Here is a 16,533-nt window from a genome sequence, read left to right as displayed (position 1 = left end):
ATGATTATAACTTGTTTCCCGCTGTAGTATACCTGCTCAGCCAAGATCCGTCTCACTCTAACGGCTATATGGGAAGAGAAGCTGTACCCTGTCAAAGTCTCTTTGCACTTTATGGTAAACATGCTTTGGGATCATCTTGGATAGTTTGGCTAAGCTCCTTAGCCCTTTAAACAAACAACTAGGTGTAATATGATCTTATGTGTTATTTCTTACAAATTCTGGATAATGTTGGAGCAGGCCTATATCTTTGTATATGTACTATATGAAGATGAAAGTAACCTGGTTGTTGATTCATTGATCGCTACACACTAAAAAGGAGGTGCCTTGTGAACATTTTATGACACGATTCAGAAACAATATAAACTGAACTTGAGTCCATTGAACACTGTGAGTGGTGTTCTACAGAGGTGGGAGTAGTTTTCTTAATTGTTGAAGTAAATATTTTTCAGTACACAGGCAATCATCTCAAATGTGTTTTGGTTTAACTTTAAACCCTAAATTAGGTCAGGACAATGCTAAACATATATTTGTCTTTAAAAACAACTTACAGTAACTGAGTCAATCAAAACCAATGTAAGGGCATTATACTATACCTGATTCACAGTGTATAAATCCACTTATTGCCACATCAAGTGTGGAAAAAGAGAACATACTGTATATTTTCATAAAAGCACAAGCCTTGCATCATGCAAAAGAATGCACGAAAATAATACTCATTTCTATGACCCAAATCTTATCATATCTTTCACTCAACCTTTCAAAACAATCACTGACTTCATTGGAGAAATATTCATTATTTTATTTGTGCCAGTTCATGTGGTATAATTTCTGTAGTGCAAGTAATCTTCTATTCACAGTTTATAATTATGTTGGACCCCAAGTATGGCTATTCAAAACATGTTTAGATGTTGTGTGACAGCGCCCCCCTCTGGACATACAAATTCTTAAAACATCACTTCAGACAGGGAAATGCAGGGGGAAAGCTTGCCTTGTTCATTAATCATCATTACTGAATCATTGATACATGTGTTTCATGTGTTGCATGCACCCCTGTGAAACTTTTACAAGGATGAGATTTTTCTTTATATCTATTTTGCCAATTTAAATATCCCATGTGCCCCATTTCTGTAAATGAGGTCAGCTTGGGTCGCTCTCACATTTCAGGGATACTCAAGTTCAACTGAATAAAACTAATTACATTTCCCAGGTCAGACATTTGAAGATTGCTTAGTAGGTCTGTAGGTCAGAATTGAGACTGCCTTTCGAAACTTGATTAGTAAAACGCTTTTGAAAATCAGTTTTGTTTCCCGTTACGGTTATTAGTCTAAAATTGTATAGGACAACTAACTGGGTCAAAACATTTATTTGACCCTATAGTCCAAATACTGTGGCCTGCCCACAAAGATAAGCATTGTAGGAAAAACTCCTGCCATATAGATTCTAACATTGATTCTCTTGAAGCCCACTGACCTCATTACACTAACACTGGCTGGCAAATTTCATACATCTTTACAAAATAATTTCATCTTCACTCTTGGTGAAGCGAATAAGCTTCATTAAAGTATTATTCTAGACATTTTTATTTAGCTGAATGATGGTTGATGGCTTTTGTCCTGAACATAAATTCTGACACACAATACAAATAATGAGAAAAGAGGACAACAGCAAAAATATCCCATTCAGTGCTCATTAGAGGCCAAGTCTATATTTGTGTCTCAAAGTATCCATTGTAAACCAATGTGAACAAATTGATTGATTGATTGTTGTATTTAAATAGATGTCATGGATTTACATAATTAAAATCTCTGATGATTTATCCACAATAATTTGATGATCAGTGAAAGCAGCAGAGCCTACTTGAATCAAACCAAAAGGTCACTGAGGGGCGTCTCAATTCAAAGTTTGAGTCTATAAATTTTGAAAACCCTTTAAGATTTAAATTGTTATATAGGCCTATAAGGGAGTGGGACACATCCATACTGTAGTAGCCTATATAGGCCTACTAGTGGCCAGGGGCACTGCGTGCATCTCTTGGGACTTGGACCCCATGGAATTACATCAAATTGGGCCCCATGGCACCCCCAACTCTGCAAAAATAAATCCATTCCAGAACCTAATATTCGACCCATACAGAGCTCAGCCAATACCGCATGGATTACCGAAAAATAGTAGGCCAATAGCCTAACTACATTGTGTTAGTAGGCCAGGCCTACAGTTTTTAAAATAAAATATTTTAATACCCTGAATTACTTTGAGAGGTTATATGATCACAATTCCCATATAGTGATATATATTTGAAAAATGGTCTTAACTTAAGTAATTTTAAGTATACATGATGTGAACATGAACTGTACATCATTATCAGACTTTATTGTATCCTTCAACTTCTTGTTTATGCCCCAAATTGACTGGATATACAAATTTTGTAGCAATTTGTAGCAATTGTAGAAATATTATACCTTAATTATCGAATGTTTAAGCATGTTCTAATCATGTATACTTTACTTTTCTTAAGACCATTTTTCAAATATTTTATTTTTACATTTAATTTTGCATCGAGGTGCCCAGATGTCCCTATAGTGCCCACCTAGCCCAATACCATATTTTGTTGTGGTTTAGGTCGAACGGGGGAACCACATGGGCCACTATCTAATCAGACAGGCTTTAGAAAACGCCCAGCGTGCTAAAATTAGTTTTCTAATCAATAGCCTAGTATTGCGCGGCCCACGGTCGCGAAAGGTGAAGTGTGTCTGTGTGTTAATTAGTGTAATGAACCTTCCCGGGTGGTGCATGTGGTTCATTACTATTCACACCGGCGGGTGCATCAATGGCCGTTGTGTGTGTTCTCAGGTAAAAGAGGAAACCGGACGCAGCTGCTGCACTAGTCTAGTGGGTTACAGTTCAGTTCGTGGTCAGTCAGAGGAGCGACGGATTCGGAGGTTTTTCTATTCTTCTGGCGACGCGTCTTTCCTGCAGCCTGTAGCCTGTGTGATAACGGCGCCCCTTATAGTCCTGCTTTCACCGTGTGAGCGTGTCCGTGTCTGTGTGAGTAAACTGTCTGGTCTGGGAGAGAAGAAGCATGGCAGCCATCAAGGCTCTGGAGCTGTGGTGCAAGACGCAATGTGACGGATATGAAGAGGTATCGATCACCAACATGACCACTTCGTTCAAGAATGGACTAGCGTTCTGTGCCATTATCCACAAATACAGACCGGACCTCATGTAAGCGTTTCATCATCATCACAGCAGCCCGTTCTGTTCCCTCCACCCAGTGGTGGAAAAAGTACTCACTTATTATTTTTACTTAAGTAAAAGTATCAATACTGCGATGTAGAAATACTCTGTTACAAGTAAAAGTTAAAAGTACTGAAATTTTGAAATACTCCAGTAATGTAAAAAATCCTGAAAAGTGTAAAACTACAACACTTGAGTAAATGTACTTAGTTACTTTACTTCACTGCTCACAATTCATGTCCAGATTCAACAGCTTAATAACCGGCAACAAGGACATAAATAAACGTGGGCAGACTGTACATGTAGCCTAACCACCTGCAGTCAATTAATGATTGATTAGCATTTTGCTCTGGATCTAATTAGCCTCTGTAAAAATACTGCCAGTGGTAGACTATTATGGAAATAATGGACACACACACACACACACAGTCACAATTTAATTATCAAATTAATGGTTTAATTTAACTTTCCATCTATTTGATGTCTTTCTTTTCCCAGAGACTTTAAAGCTCTCAGTAAAGAGGATACGTTTGAGAACAACAACTTGGTAAGATGTCACACAATTTGTTCAACACTTTCAACTTTGTCTTTGTTGTTTTGTTTGTGTCTGGAGAACTTGGAAGGCAAATCTAAAAGACAATATATATCATTTATTTACAGTGCGAGGAAAACAAGTAAAATATTTTCATTTCAATGTAATGGATTCAGTTGAAATATTTGGTTTCAAGTTAACAGGTTGTTGGTGAGGTGATTGTAGTCTATATTATACATAGTCAGCAGACAGACATTACAATCAGTAATATCTATCCCAGGTCAAATTTTAAAGTTTAAAACTAATTTCAAACTTGAAATATTCAGTCTTTTTGTTACCTTTGGCCATTTGACCTACTTTATTTTTATCCCTCCAGGGTGACTTAAACGGTGCAGCTCCCCTGGCTTCCTTCCTTTACATTTGAGGATTACAGGGCCCTTAACACAGTAAAAATCCTCAGTCTTCCTTTATCCATTGTGTAGCTCAGAGGGAGTACAAATGGCACCAAATTGACCCGTAAGGGTCCATTTATTTGTACTCTTGCAGAGTTAAATGAACTCTGATCATACAGAGCTGATCTCCACACTGTCTGGGTCCCCCTGACAGTGAGAGCAGAGAACCTGAGCTCAACAGAGGATCTGCAGGGTATTCATTTTGAATGAGGCTTACTGTCATAGGCCACTTGATCCTCACGACGATACTTGGTCCATTTTAAGACGGGGGGGGGGGGGGTCATCATGACACACTCCTGGAGGGTTATTCAAGACACGGTTTTGTCTTCAGGAGAACACGGTGTGTCATAGTGTGTTTAATTAGGCTTGTCTAACTTTCGGCTAGCTGAGGTCTTAGGCTACTCGTATTGAAATGTAAGCTGTTAGATCATTTTAAAATTATGTATTTTTCCATAAATGGCAGATTGCATTGTTATAATTTCTCACAGGTGGCCACTGGCAAGTTTATTTTTTTCTTTTGGAAAATGTACAACAAAGCGCCTCACAAAGCCAGTCATTGTGTCTTTATTTTTTCTCGCGTTGCTGTACATTGGCAGACATGGTATTCAGCACTGCTGTTAGATTTTAATGAGCATGTCCCATGTGATCCTAAACAATGACCTGAAATCCTGCTCCCTCCATCCTACTGTTCGTTTACTTTTCTTTCTTTTTTTTAATCCACGAGACTGTACAGGAAACGTGCTATTCATTATACACCCCTTGTCCAGAGCCCCACGCGTCGGGTCACAACATGCATTCAGTGCTGCTTCTCTATTTATAGAAAACCTCCTTTGTCTTTTGTTTTCAAATAATTGTGGGAGCAACCTTTTAGTGCCTGCTGTGAAACAAGTGCTTATTTAGTCTACCATACAATTTAGGCATTTAGCAGACACACTATCCAGAACGACTTACAAGTGTGAGGAGTAAATGGCATGAACCCTAGTCAACATGGTATGGTCACGTAAATGGAGTGCAAAAAAGCTATGTAGTGCTTCAAAGTAACGGATACCAGATCAAACATAGCAGCTCTTCAAAACATGCTGTCTAAGTAACATTCTTAGCATCTGGGTTGGGCATTAACCCATTAGACCTGAGGCTGATTCTTCTTCTAAATCGATAGTTTTCAAACGTTTTCGTGCCAAGGACCCCCAAATTGATATCTATATATGGCCGTGGACCCCCCCCCCCCCATCTGTACATATTTTGTGCCAGGGACCCCCAGAAGAGAAGATTTGTGTTTAAAAAAATCTCAATTATTCAAACATTTTCAGTCTTTTAAAAAAATAGCAGATGTTCAGCTGCTGTGAGCTTGTAGATCTGCTATTTTTGAATGGCCAACGCTAAAATCTAAAAAGGACACGGATGCTTTCCCGGTTTTAATAAGTGATAAATAACCAACATGTCTGCATCACCCATCTTGTCAGAGCGTTTGTCTGTATGTGTTTATTTTTTACCTTCCCAGGCATTCCGGATTGCTGAAGAGAAGCTGGGGATTCCTGCCTTACTGGATGCAGAAGACATGGTGGCCTTAAGGATCCCAGACAGACTGAGCATTCTCACCTATGTTTCTCAGTACTACAATTACTTCAAAGGACGCTCTCCCTGTAGGAATGCTCGCATCATCTCTCGTCTCATAATTATATTTGCAAGATTTTCAAAGATGTCCTTCTTTTAGTGTGTCTGCCCCATGAACACGGTATTCTTTAATCGACATATTGGCACTGTGCATGTTTGTCTTTTCTTTTCTGTGATAAATTCCCTTTTCTTTTTTTCAGTGGGAGGTGTAAAAAGGCCAGCAGAGGGCTCCAAGGAGGAGCCATCAGAAAAGAAGAATATCCCTGTAGTTGCCAAAACCTTTGTGTCTAAAACAGCCAATTGTTCACCTTCCAAGTTGATCGCTGACACCTCGTCCAAAACACATAGAGCTGCTGCTGATAAGGTCAGTGTTGGATGACTACGTTTACAGCTGTGTTTACAAAACAACAGCTGTCGTTATTACATGCGAGATGTATATCTGTCTGGTACATAAATGGAAGAATATATATAGTATCTTCAAACCTGTTCATGTGAGTTTGAATTTCTTCTTCCACAGAAGACAGTCCTGGCTGAAAGCTCTAATAAAACGGGGACACTCAATAGCAAATGTGCTGCATGCAAGAACCATGTTCATCTGGTGCAGAGGAATTTTGTGGAAGGGAGGCTCTATCATAGGAGCTGCTTCAAGTAAGAATTCAATATATCATGTGAGTTATAATTACAAGTTGTACACTGTGCTAACCATTGCGTGTTAAAACTTAACCCAGATGCAGTGAATGCTCCAGTGTGCTCCACCCTGGAGCTTACAAAGCCGGAAAGGCACCAGATACTTTCATCTGTAATACCCCTTGCAAACCGTCCTCCTCTGGGGCCGCGGTCGAAAACGGACCCCTTGGTGCCGTCCTCCGACGAACCGGTGACAGCCAAACCCACCCCGCCCCGCGCCCCTCCTCGGTGCTGTCCATCCCTCCGAAGAACAGTGTCCCGAAGCCTGTTGATCCTGCCCCGCCACCTCGGTCCTGGACAGCCGCAGCCCAGAAGACACAAACGGCTCGACAGAGGTTCTTCCAGGCTGCTGAGCTGGTCTCCGAGGTCCCAGCCAGAAACGGGTTGCCTTCGTGGCCCACGCATGGTTCTGGGAGGCTGAAGGTCCCCCCGAGTCGTGAGCAAAACTGCAAAACTGGGGCAACAATTGGCAAGACTCTAGCAGAGGAAAACTGCAACAATAACAACACACGCCACTTTGTCATCAGAACGGCAGAAAGAAGGTGAGAGAATGGAGTCCCTTTCCCCTTTTTTGTCCCTTTTTGTATGCTCAAATTTGTTCCATTTGTTTGGTATTCTTCCCACATTGTAAAACCCTGAGTGTTAATATAACTCTTCGAGTGTACAAAATAAATGTAACCAAATGGCATTTGTACACAGTTGATGTCAAATTTGGTTACATTTGTACTTTGCTGGCTGTGATTTGTTCTTATGATTTTTAATCTGAAGGTGACACTCTTCTCTGTCCCCAGGTTTGGAGAGGAGCCAAGACTGTCTGACAATATCGGTTTGAGTTCGGATAAGTGTCAGCCAGGCCCAGTGGGGAAACGGGCAGGACATCCCTCGAGCAGCCATACGAACAAGGAATCCCCTTGCCTGGATGCCATCAACAACAACACCACCACAAAGCCAACACCTAGATACTGGAACAGTAAAGGTAAGCAGCAGTGGTGGACAGTAATGAATACATTTACTTGAGTACTGTTACTGTACTTAAAGAGCATTTTTGATTGTCTGTACTTGAGTATTTGTGTTTTTGGATGATACTTATGACTTTCACTCCACTACATTTCAAACAACTTAAGCTCCATTTGAAATATAGTGAAAATAGCAGATCTACAAGCATTCTGAGCTTGTATATCTACTATTTTCACTATCTGTACTTTTGAATTCTTGAATATTTGTTTTAAAGCAAATACTTGCAGTACTTAAATTCAAGCGCAAAGGGCAAGCTTTCACCTGTAGTTGAGTAATATTTGACGAGGAGTACTTTGACTCAAGTTCTGGGGTGGAGTACTTTGTCCACCACTGGTAAGCAGATCTCAATCTGAATCTATTCACTAAGCAGGTCATATGAATTGATTAAACCTTGTCATGTTGGCACTGTTTAAGTGCATTGTACCACGTTATGAATGAGACGGTCCGTGTTTTGTCAAATGAATGTAGTGTGTCAAATACAGTGTTTGTTCATATGCTATGCAGTCAGTCTTTGAGATAAACTGATGTCTAGACCTCGATCTAGAGTCTCGAGTGCTCCCCTCATACCTTAAGACAACGTGACATAGAAATGAATTCACTCATTTCCCCACTGGTTTTTGACTCTGTAAATGCATTCACTGGAGCGTGTGAAACAAAATGAGGTTGTAATGAGTGAGCATTACATCCGCCCATTTAATTTTGGTAGCCTGAGTTCCTCTGTTTTTTGGGGTCTGTCTGAATACATTTATCTTTTCCTGTAGATCTGGGCCCTAATCACTGGCAATCAATGCTCAAGCCAGTTAAAACGGAACCAGGACGGAGGTGAGTCTGCTCTCAGCACGCTTAATAATCATTAATCCTCTATAACTCACTGGATAGGGGAAAAAGGGCTAAGTCACTCGGGTGGATAAAATAACTCCACATTTGACCTTGAGACCTGACCATTGAGCTCATTCACTCTCCAGAATGCCGGCTCATCCTGCTTCGCCCATCTCTGTTCTTGTTGACTGGCTCAGAGTGAAGCCGCTCTCTCTGTCCCCCACCTTACCATATCCCAAGAAGTGCCATGCCTGACTCTATCCCTGCTCTGTCACTACATACTAATTCCTCTATTGTTTTCACCTTTCACCGTTTCAAAATATGAGGTGAGGCCTCTTAATTTACTTAAAATGTATTGTCATTTTCAGTATGTTTCATCAATACGTGTGATCTAAACACCCTTCGAAACATCACATTTTGGGATTCTTTACATTGTGTCACATTTGGTCTCATCCTTGGCAGAAGTCCAGAAACTGATGGACTGGCCACCACTGAACCACATGAACCTGACCTCCTCTCTAAGCCTTCTTGGAACATCTTGGTCAGTACAACGTCAACTCCAACACCTATTGTATCTCCACCAGTTTCTGTTGCGGTTGCTCCTGCATACCACCAGGATCTCTCTCCTCAAAAACCCCAGCCGGTATCTGAAAACATGGGTAAGTTCTTCCTGTGCATATTGTTCATCACAGTGTAATGCTTAATATACATAATATAATGAATAAACCAAAATGTTTATACGACTGTGAGAAGTTGCACAGGGAAATCCTCAGTGTAATTTAACTCTTGTATGTAATGTAACCAGAATACGGTATACAAATGTAACCAAATGGACCCATTTTTACACTGAGTAACAAATCAGTAATGTATAAATTAACACTGAGGATTTTACTGTGTGCAGAGATTAGGAAAATGACGAAGATGCGCGCGTGTGTGTGTGTGTGTGTGTGTGTGTAAATGGTATTTATAGCTATTTGTTAACCTTCCTGTCATAATTTCAGGCTTAGATCATGGGAACTACTACTCAACTATCAAATCCCCATCCAGCTGGTCTGCTATGCAATCTATTGGTTCTTCCATGACTGTTCCAGAAAATGACAGAGACACAAAGACTTGTTGCCCAGGTTTGGCATCTGTCTTTGAATGCTAGATTCTTGTCCACATCGTGTTGCAAATTTTTATTTCTTTATGTGAGAAATATTTCAACAGAAAATTACTGAAGTGATGTAATTTGTGACCATGATTTTGTGAAAAGCCGCCATAAAAGGTCCATCTAATCCTATTTTATCTACCTCTTAGCTTCTAAAAAGGGAAAGTATTTGTCACCCACCAACGCCCCCAGTCCTGAAATGAGGTCACCGTCTGTAAGCTCTCTCCCTTAAGTCTCTTAAAAGATTAATTAACAGCAAAGCAAAATATGATTTCATTACATTCACAGCGATATGTTGTCAGTGTTAAATTTTCAATCATGCATCGTGACACTTGGTGTTCTTGTGTTTCTGCCAGGCCAAATCTCATCACATTCCAATGGATCAGATTGAGAGGGAGCTGGATGAGATTGAGACAAACCTGAGCAACTTGGAGAGGGAGGGAGTTGGGCTGGAAGAGAAGCTACGCAGCTTTGAACAAGGTACTTTTCCACTTGTTCTGTGTCATCACTTCCCCAACTCAGCACTGTGTCATCACTTCCCCAACTCGGCACTTCCTGTCACTTCCTCCTGTTCCCACTTCAAAAAATGGAAAATCAAAAACAACATCCCCGCTCCCACCCTTTTCTGAATTCGAGGCAGTACGGAGATTGATGGATAAATTTCCGTATCTGTGCCTGTTGACGCAGCATGAATGACCTCTTCATAAATCTACTGTACTTTACAAACATCCCTATCCGTCTACTCCAGTGTGAATAGTTCCAGTTTACAGTTGCGTTCTCATGCTTAGACTGTTGACCATAGGGGATGCACATAGTCAACTACAGGCCGCTAGTGGAGAGAGCTGTGACAAGCCATTTCAAGTGCATCTCTCAGAAAATGAGTCGGGGCAAAAACAAACCACAGGGAGTTAACACTCTGATTGCTTAGAACCTTTGCCTTGCTAGCAGAATATTGTGTGTTGTGTATTTTGACAAAAGTTGCACCTAACCTGAGACTCCTTTGAAATGAAATGCAGTATACTGTATTTCATTTCAAACCTCGCAAACATGTGACCACTATTCATATGCAAGAATAGAATTGGGTGTTACTCGAGATGTAAATGCAGCCAAAGATCATGAAGGAAGTTTTTGCCACTTTTTGAACAATGTTAGTTGTGCTATAAGGTCTTGCCCTTTTACATTGTACTCTAATCAGAACTGCTTGGTCTAGCCATAGCGTTTGGATGGGCTAAATGTGTGTAAATCGTTTGTTGCTTTGTGTACTTAGGGTATCAAATCAGTTAGACTGCCCCAACCCTCCTGATTTCGTGTATAGAGGGGCGGGTGTATAGAGCCGGCGAGAGATTGCGCCTGATCCTAATTGGTTCACCGATCTGTCCGTCAACCCCCGCCCCGTTAACACAACATTACGAGCGACGCGCACTGCACTCTGGTTGGTTGGGAAATGAAACACTTCCTCATACCGAGTCCACCGACTCGCTGGGCCAGGCTTTTATTTTTTAGCAAAACTAAACAATAAAAGCCTGGAGATCGAGGCTATCAAATCAGTGACTGAGCAGAAACCATGAGAGTTTGACATGAAGTAAAAAATATGCTCAATATTTATACATGGTCCCTGAACTTCAGATGACAGAAAATTGGCATTCGTATTAAATATCTTATTGTTATACATGTAATCTGTAGCTCTTGTAACTTTCACAATACCTTGTTTATCAGTATTTGGCACATTGCTGTTAAGTGGAAATTATCTTAAGTTTTATTCGCTTTCTGTAAATAAGAGCAAATTAAAGATTTGAATGATCCCTATTGACAATTGAGGTAACGCAGACTAGATCAGATCATTCTTCAATTGTGAGATTGGTCAAATTCATACTACCAGGCACAGTCAACAGTCTGTACACAAAATTACCCAACCTTTTTTTTTGTTAAGTGCAGTGTTTTCCAACTGACATTTATGATGACCTTAACTGGGTGGAATTGTGGTTTTGCCATTTCATTAGCGCGACCCCAATGCTGAAGTAATTTAGATCAGTATATCGTACATCAGAATTCTCACTAGGGTACATAAAAATGTAAAGAGCCTGTTCCCATTGGCAGGTGCCGAGAGCAAAGCTGCAACTTTTAAAATCCAACCTGGTAATCTCTAGTAATCCTTGCCGTTGGGACTGGTCACCTAGTGATAGTCACAGAAGTGCATTGGCACCCTATTGTACCTGTTTTATTCTTCCGCCACAGTTCTGGCACAGCCATCCAGTCACTTCTGACAAAAATTTGCAGAATACCAAACGGCCAAGAAACTAATCTGGCCAAAGGGGGTGCTATAGCAATCAATTGAAAATTGACGTAGTAAAGTGAAGCTTTGTTTTGTAGAGTTGAGTCTGTGTATGGCTACAAGTCGGTCCGTGTAGACTTTTCTCAAATTCACATCTATTCTTTAAAACCTTTCAACTTTATATATTTTTTAATCCCTTTTCAACCATGCATCTGAGGATAATATTGCCCTCAAATCTCATGCTTTAACTTCTTGTCACAATATCCTACTGTGTAGAAAGTTGAAATATATTTTAATATCATAGTGTAACTCCAGGCTCTTATTTACTGACTACTTGCATACAAATTTGGTTTCCTTTCTTTTTTGGATTACAATTGCCTACTGGTATTGAAGGTACATGACTTGATTATATTGGATGCATTGTGGATTGGTAACTGACGGTCATACCTCAACAGTGAAGAAGGCTACCTGTAGGCAGCCACTCTTCATGTTGGGTATTCAAGGTGTTTGTATAATGGCTTTTAAAAATGGGAATTACCTTTTCAGAGGAGAAGGGAGACATTTTGATGGACCCACTAATGGTTGACTGGTTCAACCTTATCAGAAAGAAACAGATGTACATCAGGAGGGAATCTGAGCTCGTATACATGTGAGTATCTTGATCAAGAGATTATTAAATGAGTGTCACAATACTCTTTCTATACTGTCCCCATAGTTCCTGGTAATTGATTTTTTAAAGCATTGCACACGATAAATATCTGATTTTAATTCCTAATGTACAAATTAATGCATAAATATAGAAAAAAAAACTAAATTATTACCTGGCATCAATGTTTTTGAATGTTATTACTCGTATGTCAATGTGCTGTATTTAACACTACGTGAAATTGAACTAGTGTTTTCAACATCATGCTGTTTAATTTGGGACACTTTCTCCTAATAACTTTAAACTGAATGTTCAAGGATAACCGTTTTGGGATATGTCTAAGATATGAACGATATGTGCAATATATACATTAGGTTTGCTCATTAACATTGACTCCGTTTTGTTAAATGTGTATTATTTGAACTATTTCTTAAATGTGTATTAATTGGTGATTTATTTGAATTCTGGATATGTTAAGAGTGAAGACTCAAGACCTTGAGGAACAACAGCCAAGTGTGGAGGAGGAACTTAGGAGGCTGTTGGAGAAGCCAGGTGTGAGAGCTCTTGTGCACCTGAATGTCATCAAATGTTTGTTGTTCACCAACACGCAACACTGACATCTATCTATTCCTCTAAAGCAGTAACGGTGTCGTGTGCCAAAAATAGCCGACCTACAAGCCCACAGTGCGACGCATCCGCAACGCATTGTGAGCTTGTAGATCCGCCATTTCTGACGCGTGACACCATCTGTGCGACGGGAGCATAAATTTGGCACCGATCTCTGCATTTACCTCCAACATTGACATCTTCCCACTATACCAAGACATCAGAGATGCATACTTCCCACAGATTACATACACCCAAAGTGAGTTTGAAAACATGACCAACGACAAAAAACTCCCATACCTACTGGTAGAAATACAACAATGTGCGAACACAGCAGCAAGATTTGTGAACTGTTGCGATAAAAGGTCAGCCAATGGAATACAACCACCCTAAGGACTACTAACCATTGAGTGTCCTGCACTATCTGTACCGAGTAGTAGACCTAATGCACATATAATCAGAGCTGTTACCTTTTAAACGCATTTTAAATCTGAGGCTTTTTTGTATACTATTAAAATAGTTTTGAGAGAAAATGCTGCGATTTGTCCCAAGTGACAAAAGATTGCTGCTATTTGTTTCAAAAAGCTTGATACCCTGTGTATATATAAGGAAGCAATGTCAATGTCACATAGCTCTGTTTACACAATGCTGTGCCCCTCCTCCAACTGTATATACTTTCCCCATTTTCAACCATTTTTTATTATATTTTGACACTTGCTTTGGCAATGTAAACGTATGTTTTCTGATGCCAATAAAGCTCCATTGAATTGACATCTGCACAATGACATCTGCAGTTACTTCCAACCAACAGTGATATCTGCATTTACCTCCCGACAGTGTCGCAAGTGTCAGTGTGCAGATGTCCGTGTCGGGAGTTAAATGCAGATGTCTGTATTCACATCCGACACTGACATGTGCATTTACCTTTACAGATTGTTTGAAGTCCACTGAAGAGCAGCAACGGCAGCAGAGCCTGATGGAGAGACTGGTGGAGATAGTGAATGGTAGAAATGCCATCGTGGAGGGCTTGGATGAGGACAGGCTTAGGTAACAAGGGGGGGCCTTTTCTGGTTAATTTTACATGACTCATTACAAATTAATAACCTTGGCAGTGTAGTCACATATACGCTAAGCGCTGTGAGCTTGTAGATCGGCTATTTTCACACATGCACACAAATGTTTGATGGATTGCCTAGAATGACATGCCCAATTAAGTATGTACTGTAGTTAAATAAGTCTGAATCATGGTTTTGAGAGGTTATATTTATGATTTTTTCAGGGAAGTGGAAGAGGATCAGCGGTTGAATGAGATGATGCAGAATCTTAGTGAGTATTGCTGAATTATGCTTGACTTTTGAAATAACCTTTCCAATAGATATTCACAGAAATCCTGAGTGGTTTTAGTTTATTGGTCTGTGAGGGTCCATTTGAACCCATGAGGATCAGTTTTCTGATACAATCATGCGTGTTAGTTTAGCTCGTTGTGTAAAAATGGAGTCGGTCAAAGACTTTTACACACCATTTAAACTGGCACTCAAGATATTACACTAATACACTGTTCCTTTTTCATAATGTTCATTATGGCGAACAGGGGTAAAGAAATCCAAAACTAAGAGGACATCCTCAATCTCCAAACTGTTCAGGCGGAGAAGTAAACGAGTTGTGGAATGATGAACTGTCAATGGAGCCTTTGTTTCCTCCTACCGGATGTGAAAATTGTGAGCATATTTGATTTGAGTGCATTGATTGTGTTAAGCGTTTTTATAGTTTTTGAATGAGAGCAGTCGGATATATGGAAACGGATGATGTTAAATCAGGAAGGATGGAATACTATTTATTTTTTCACAAGCTTATGTTCACAATATTTCTGACTTGATTATTAGCATGTGGCTTTGGTTAAATCTTAATTTTCACTTTGTTTGGGAAGTCACTTTACATTCTTGGCGATGTTTGGGAAGTCACTTTACATTTTTGGTGGTGATGTTTGGGAAGTCACTTTACATTCTTGGTGGTGATGTTTGGGAAGTCACTTTACATTTTTGGTGGTGACGTTAGGGAAGTCACTTTACATTCTTGGTGGTGATGTTTGGGAAGTGAAAATGTATTGTGTATGGGAAGTATTTGATTAAGTAATTGCTTTATTTTATGGTGCTTTTGATTTATTCACTTTTCTTTTTACTTAAAAAAATTACCCTGGTTGGTCTTGTTTTGAAAAAGGTGCTAATGAATGAAATAAGGTGATGGAATGTGGGGACAATATTCATAATTACGACTCTTATTTAATTATCATGCCGACGTATCCAAATAATGGTGTACATTCATGTGCTGGGACCAAAACAACGCATGTTGGTCCAAACTGTATTTGGCCACTGCTGAGATGAACTGTAAAGGAACGCTGGTTCCATTTAACACCTTGATAAAAATGAATGTTGGGGGGAGGGGGGGAGCAAGCTGTAATGGTTCTACTGTTTGATTTTAAATGAATGTTTTAATATTTATTTTAGGTTGCTGTGAGGAAAAGACTTTGAGTGGTTTTAATATGTGAGCCACACAGGTTGAGCTCCCTTGTTTTGACTGTAGTTCTCCTTCTCTCACACTGTACTGTAGGTGGCAGCCTAGGTATGCATTAACACAAGGATGGAACTCCAAAATCCAATTTGCCACAGTACAGACAGTTAATTTCTTTGCTAATTTTATAAATGCTGCAAAATGTTCAGCTTTGCTGATGCAATAATGTTATGTGAAAGAGGATTAGGCAGAGCAGTAGCTTATGGCCTGGGAAGGCTTATAAACTATAGGTTTTATTGAGCTCTTTATCTTCAAACCCAGTTTAATTAAACATTACTCTTTACTAATATCTGCTAAAGAATTGCTCCATACCTGGGCTATTATAATGTTCAAATTTCAAACATTGTTGATGTGCATAGTCACTCAGCTGTGAAAAAGCCTGTTCCCACCATTTGTATGTGTAATACTGTAATGGCTTGTGGCATTTTTAGAAGTGGTAATATGTTATACTTTGTGTACCCTACATTATTTATTTATATCATTTTTAAACAAACTTTTATGTCTAATAAATCCTCTGAAGATTACTGCATATGAGAGGTTGATTTATTTGCTTAACAATTTCCATTTGGCACACTAACTTGAATTTTAAACATCTCTGGACTGGATGTCTTGTCATTACACAACTGTTCACCAGTTATTCTTCAAAGTACCACCAATAACTGTTGCTGCAACCAGCAATACATCATTGTCGGATAGAAGACTTGTATATCGATATTGCTTTCTATTTTCCCCTACAAATGAATGCCCTATTAATACCGTTGTATGAGTTTCACACACAAATGGCCGATCTACAAGCTCTCAATTCATCACGATGCATGAGAGCTTGTGGATTGGCTGTTTGTGCACTTTGTTTTTGAAAAGTTTTCCCAAAATAGAGACGCCAGGTTGAAAGTGGTAAAGTCTGTTTGTGGGTTTTATGACTATTTAAAGGTAGGG

The 16,533-nt window shown here is 39.6% G+C and overlaps 1 protein-coding gene across 3 annotated transcripts; it reads left to right on the top strand.

Annotated features, from left to right (window-relative positions):
• The first annotated feature begins 2,750 nt into the window (after positions 1 to 2,750).
• Positions 2,751 to 16,097, top strand: micall2a (mical-like 2a). 3 transcript variants are annotated; one of them, XM_080448445.1, is made up of 17 exons: positions 2,751 to 3,222; positions 3,733 to 3,781; positions 5,720 to 5,861; positions 6,033 to 6,196; positions 6,353 to 6,480; positions 6,561 to 7,061; positions 7,311 to 7,495; positions 8,298 to 8,358; positions 8,818 to 9,014; positions 9,357 to 9,479; positions 9,655 to 9,719; positions 9,862 to 9,985; positions 12,324 to 12,426; positions 12,902 to 12,975; positions 13,962 to 14,076; positions 14,309 to 14,355; positions 14,621 to 16,097. In XM_080448445.1, exons 1-17 carry the CDS (start codon positions 3,080 to 3,082, stop codon positions 14,698 to 14,700), a joined length of 2,301 nt encoding a protein of 766 aa, XP_080304571.1. In that variant the 5' UTR covers positions 2,751 to 3,079; the 3' UTR covers positions 14,701 to 16,097. The 3 variants fall into 3 exon arrangements, with proteins under 3 accessions (XP_080304571.1, XP_080304570.1, XP_080304569.1); XM_080448444.1 differs by having other exon boundaries at positions 6,350 to 6,480; positions 8,821 to 9,014; XM_080448443.1 differs by having other exon boundaries at positions 6,350 to 6,480.
• The last annotated feature ends 436 nt before the right edge of the window (positions 16,098 to 16,533 follow it).

The sequence above is a fragment of the Gymnoscopelus braueri genome, assembly GCF_963280865.1.
Source record: "Gymnoscopelus braueri genome assembly, chromosome: 13".
NCBI lineage: Eukaryota > Metazoa > Chordata > Actinopteri > Myctophiformes > Myctophidae > Gymnoscopelus > Gymnoscopelus braueri.
The sequence above is the reverse complement of the archived record's forward strand: the minus strand, read 5'-3'. Positions and strand labels throughout refer to the sequence as shown.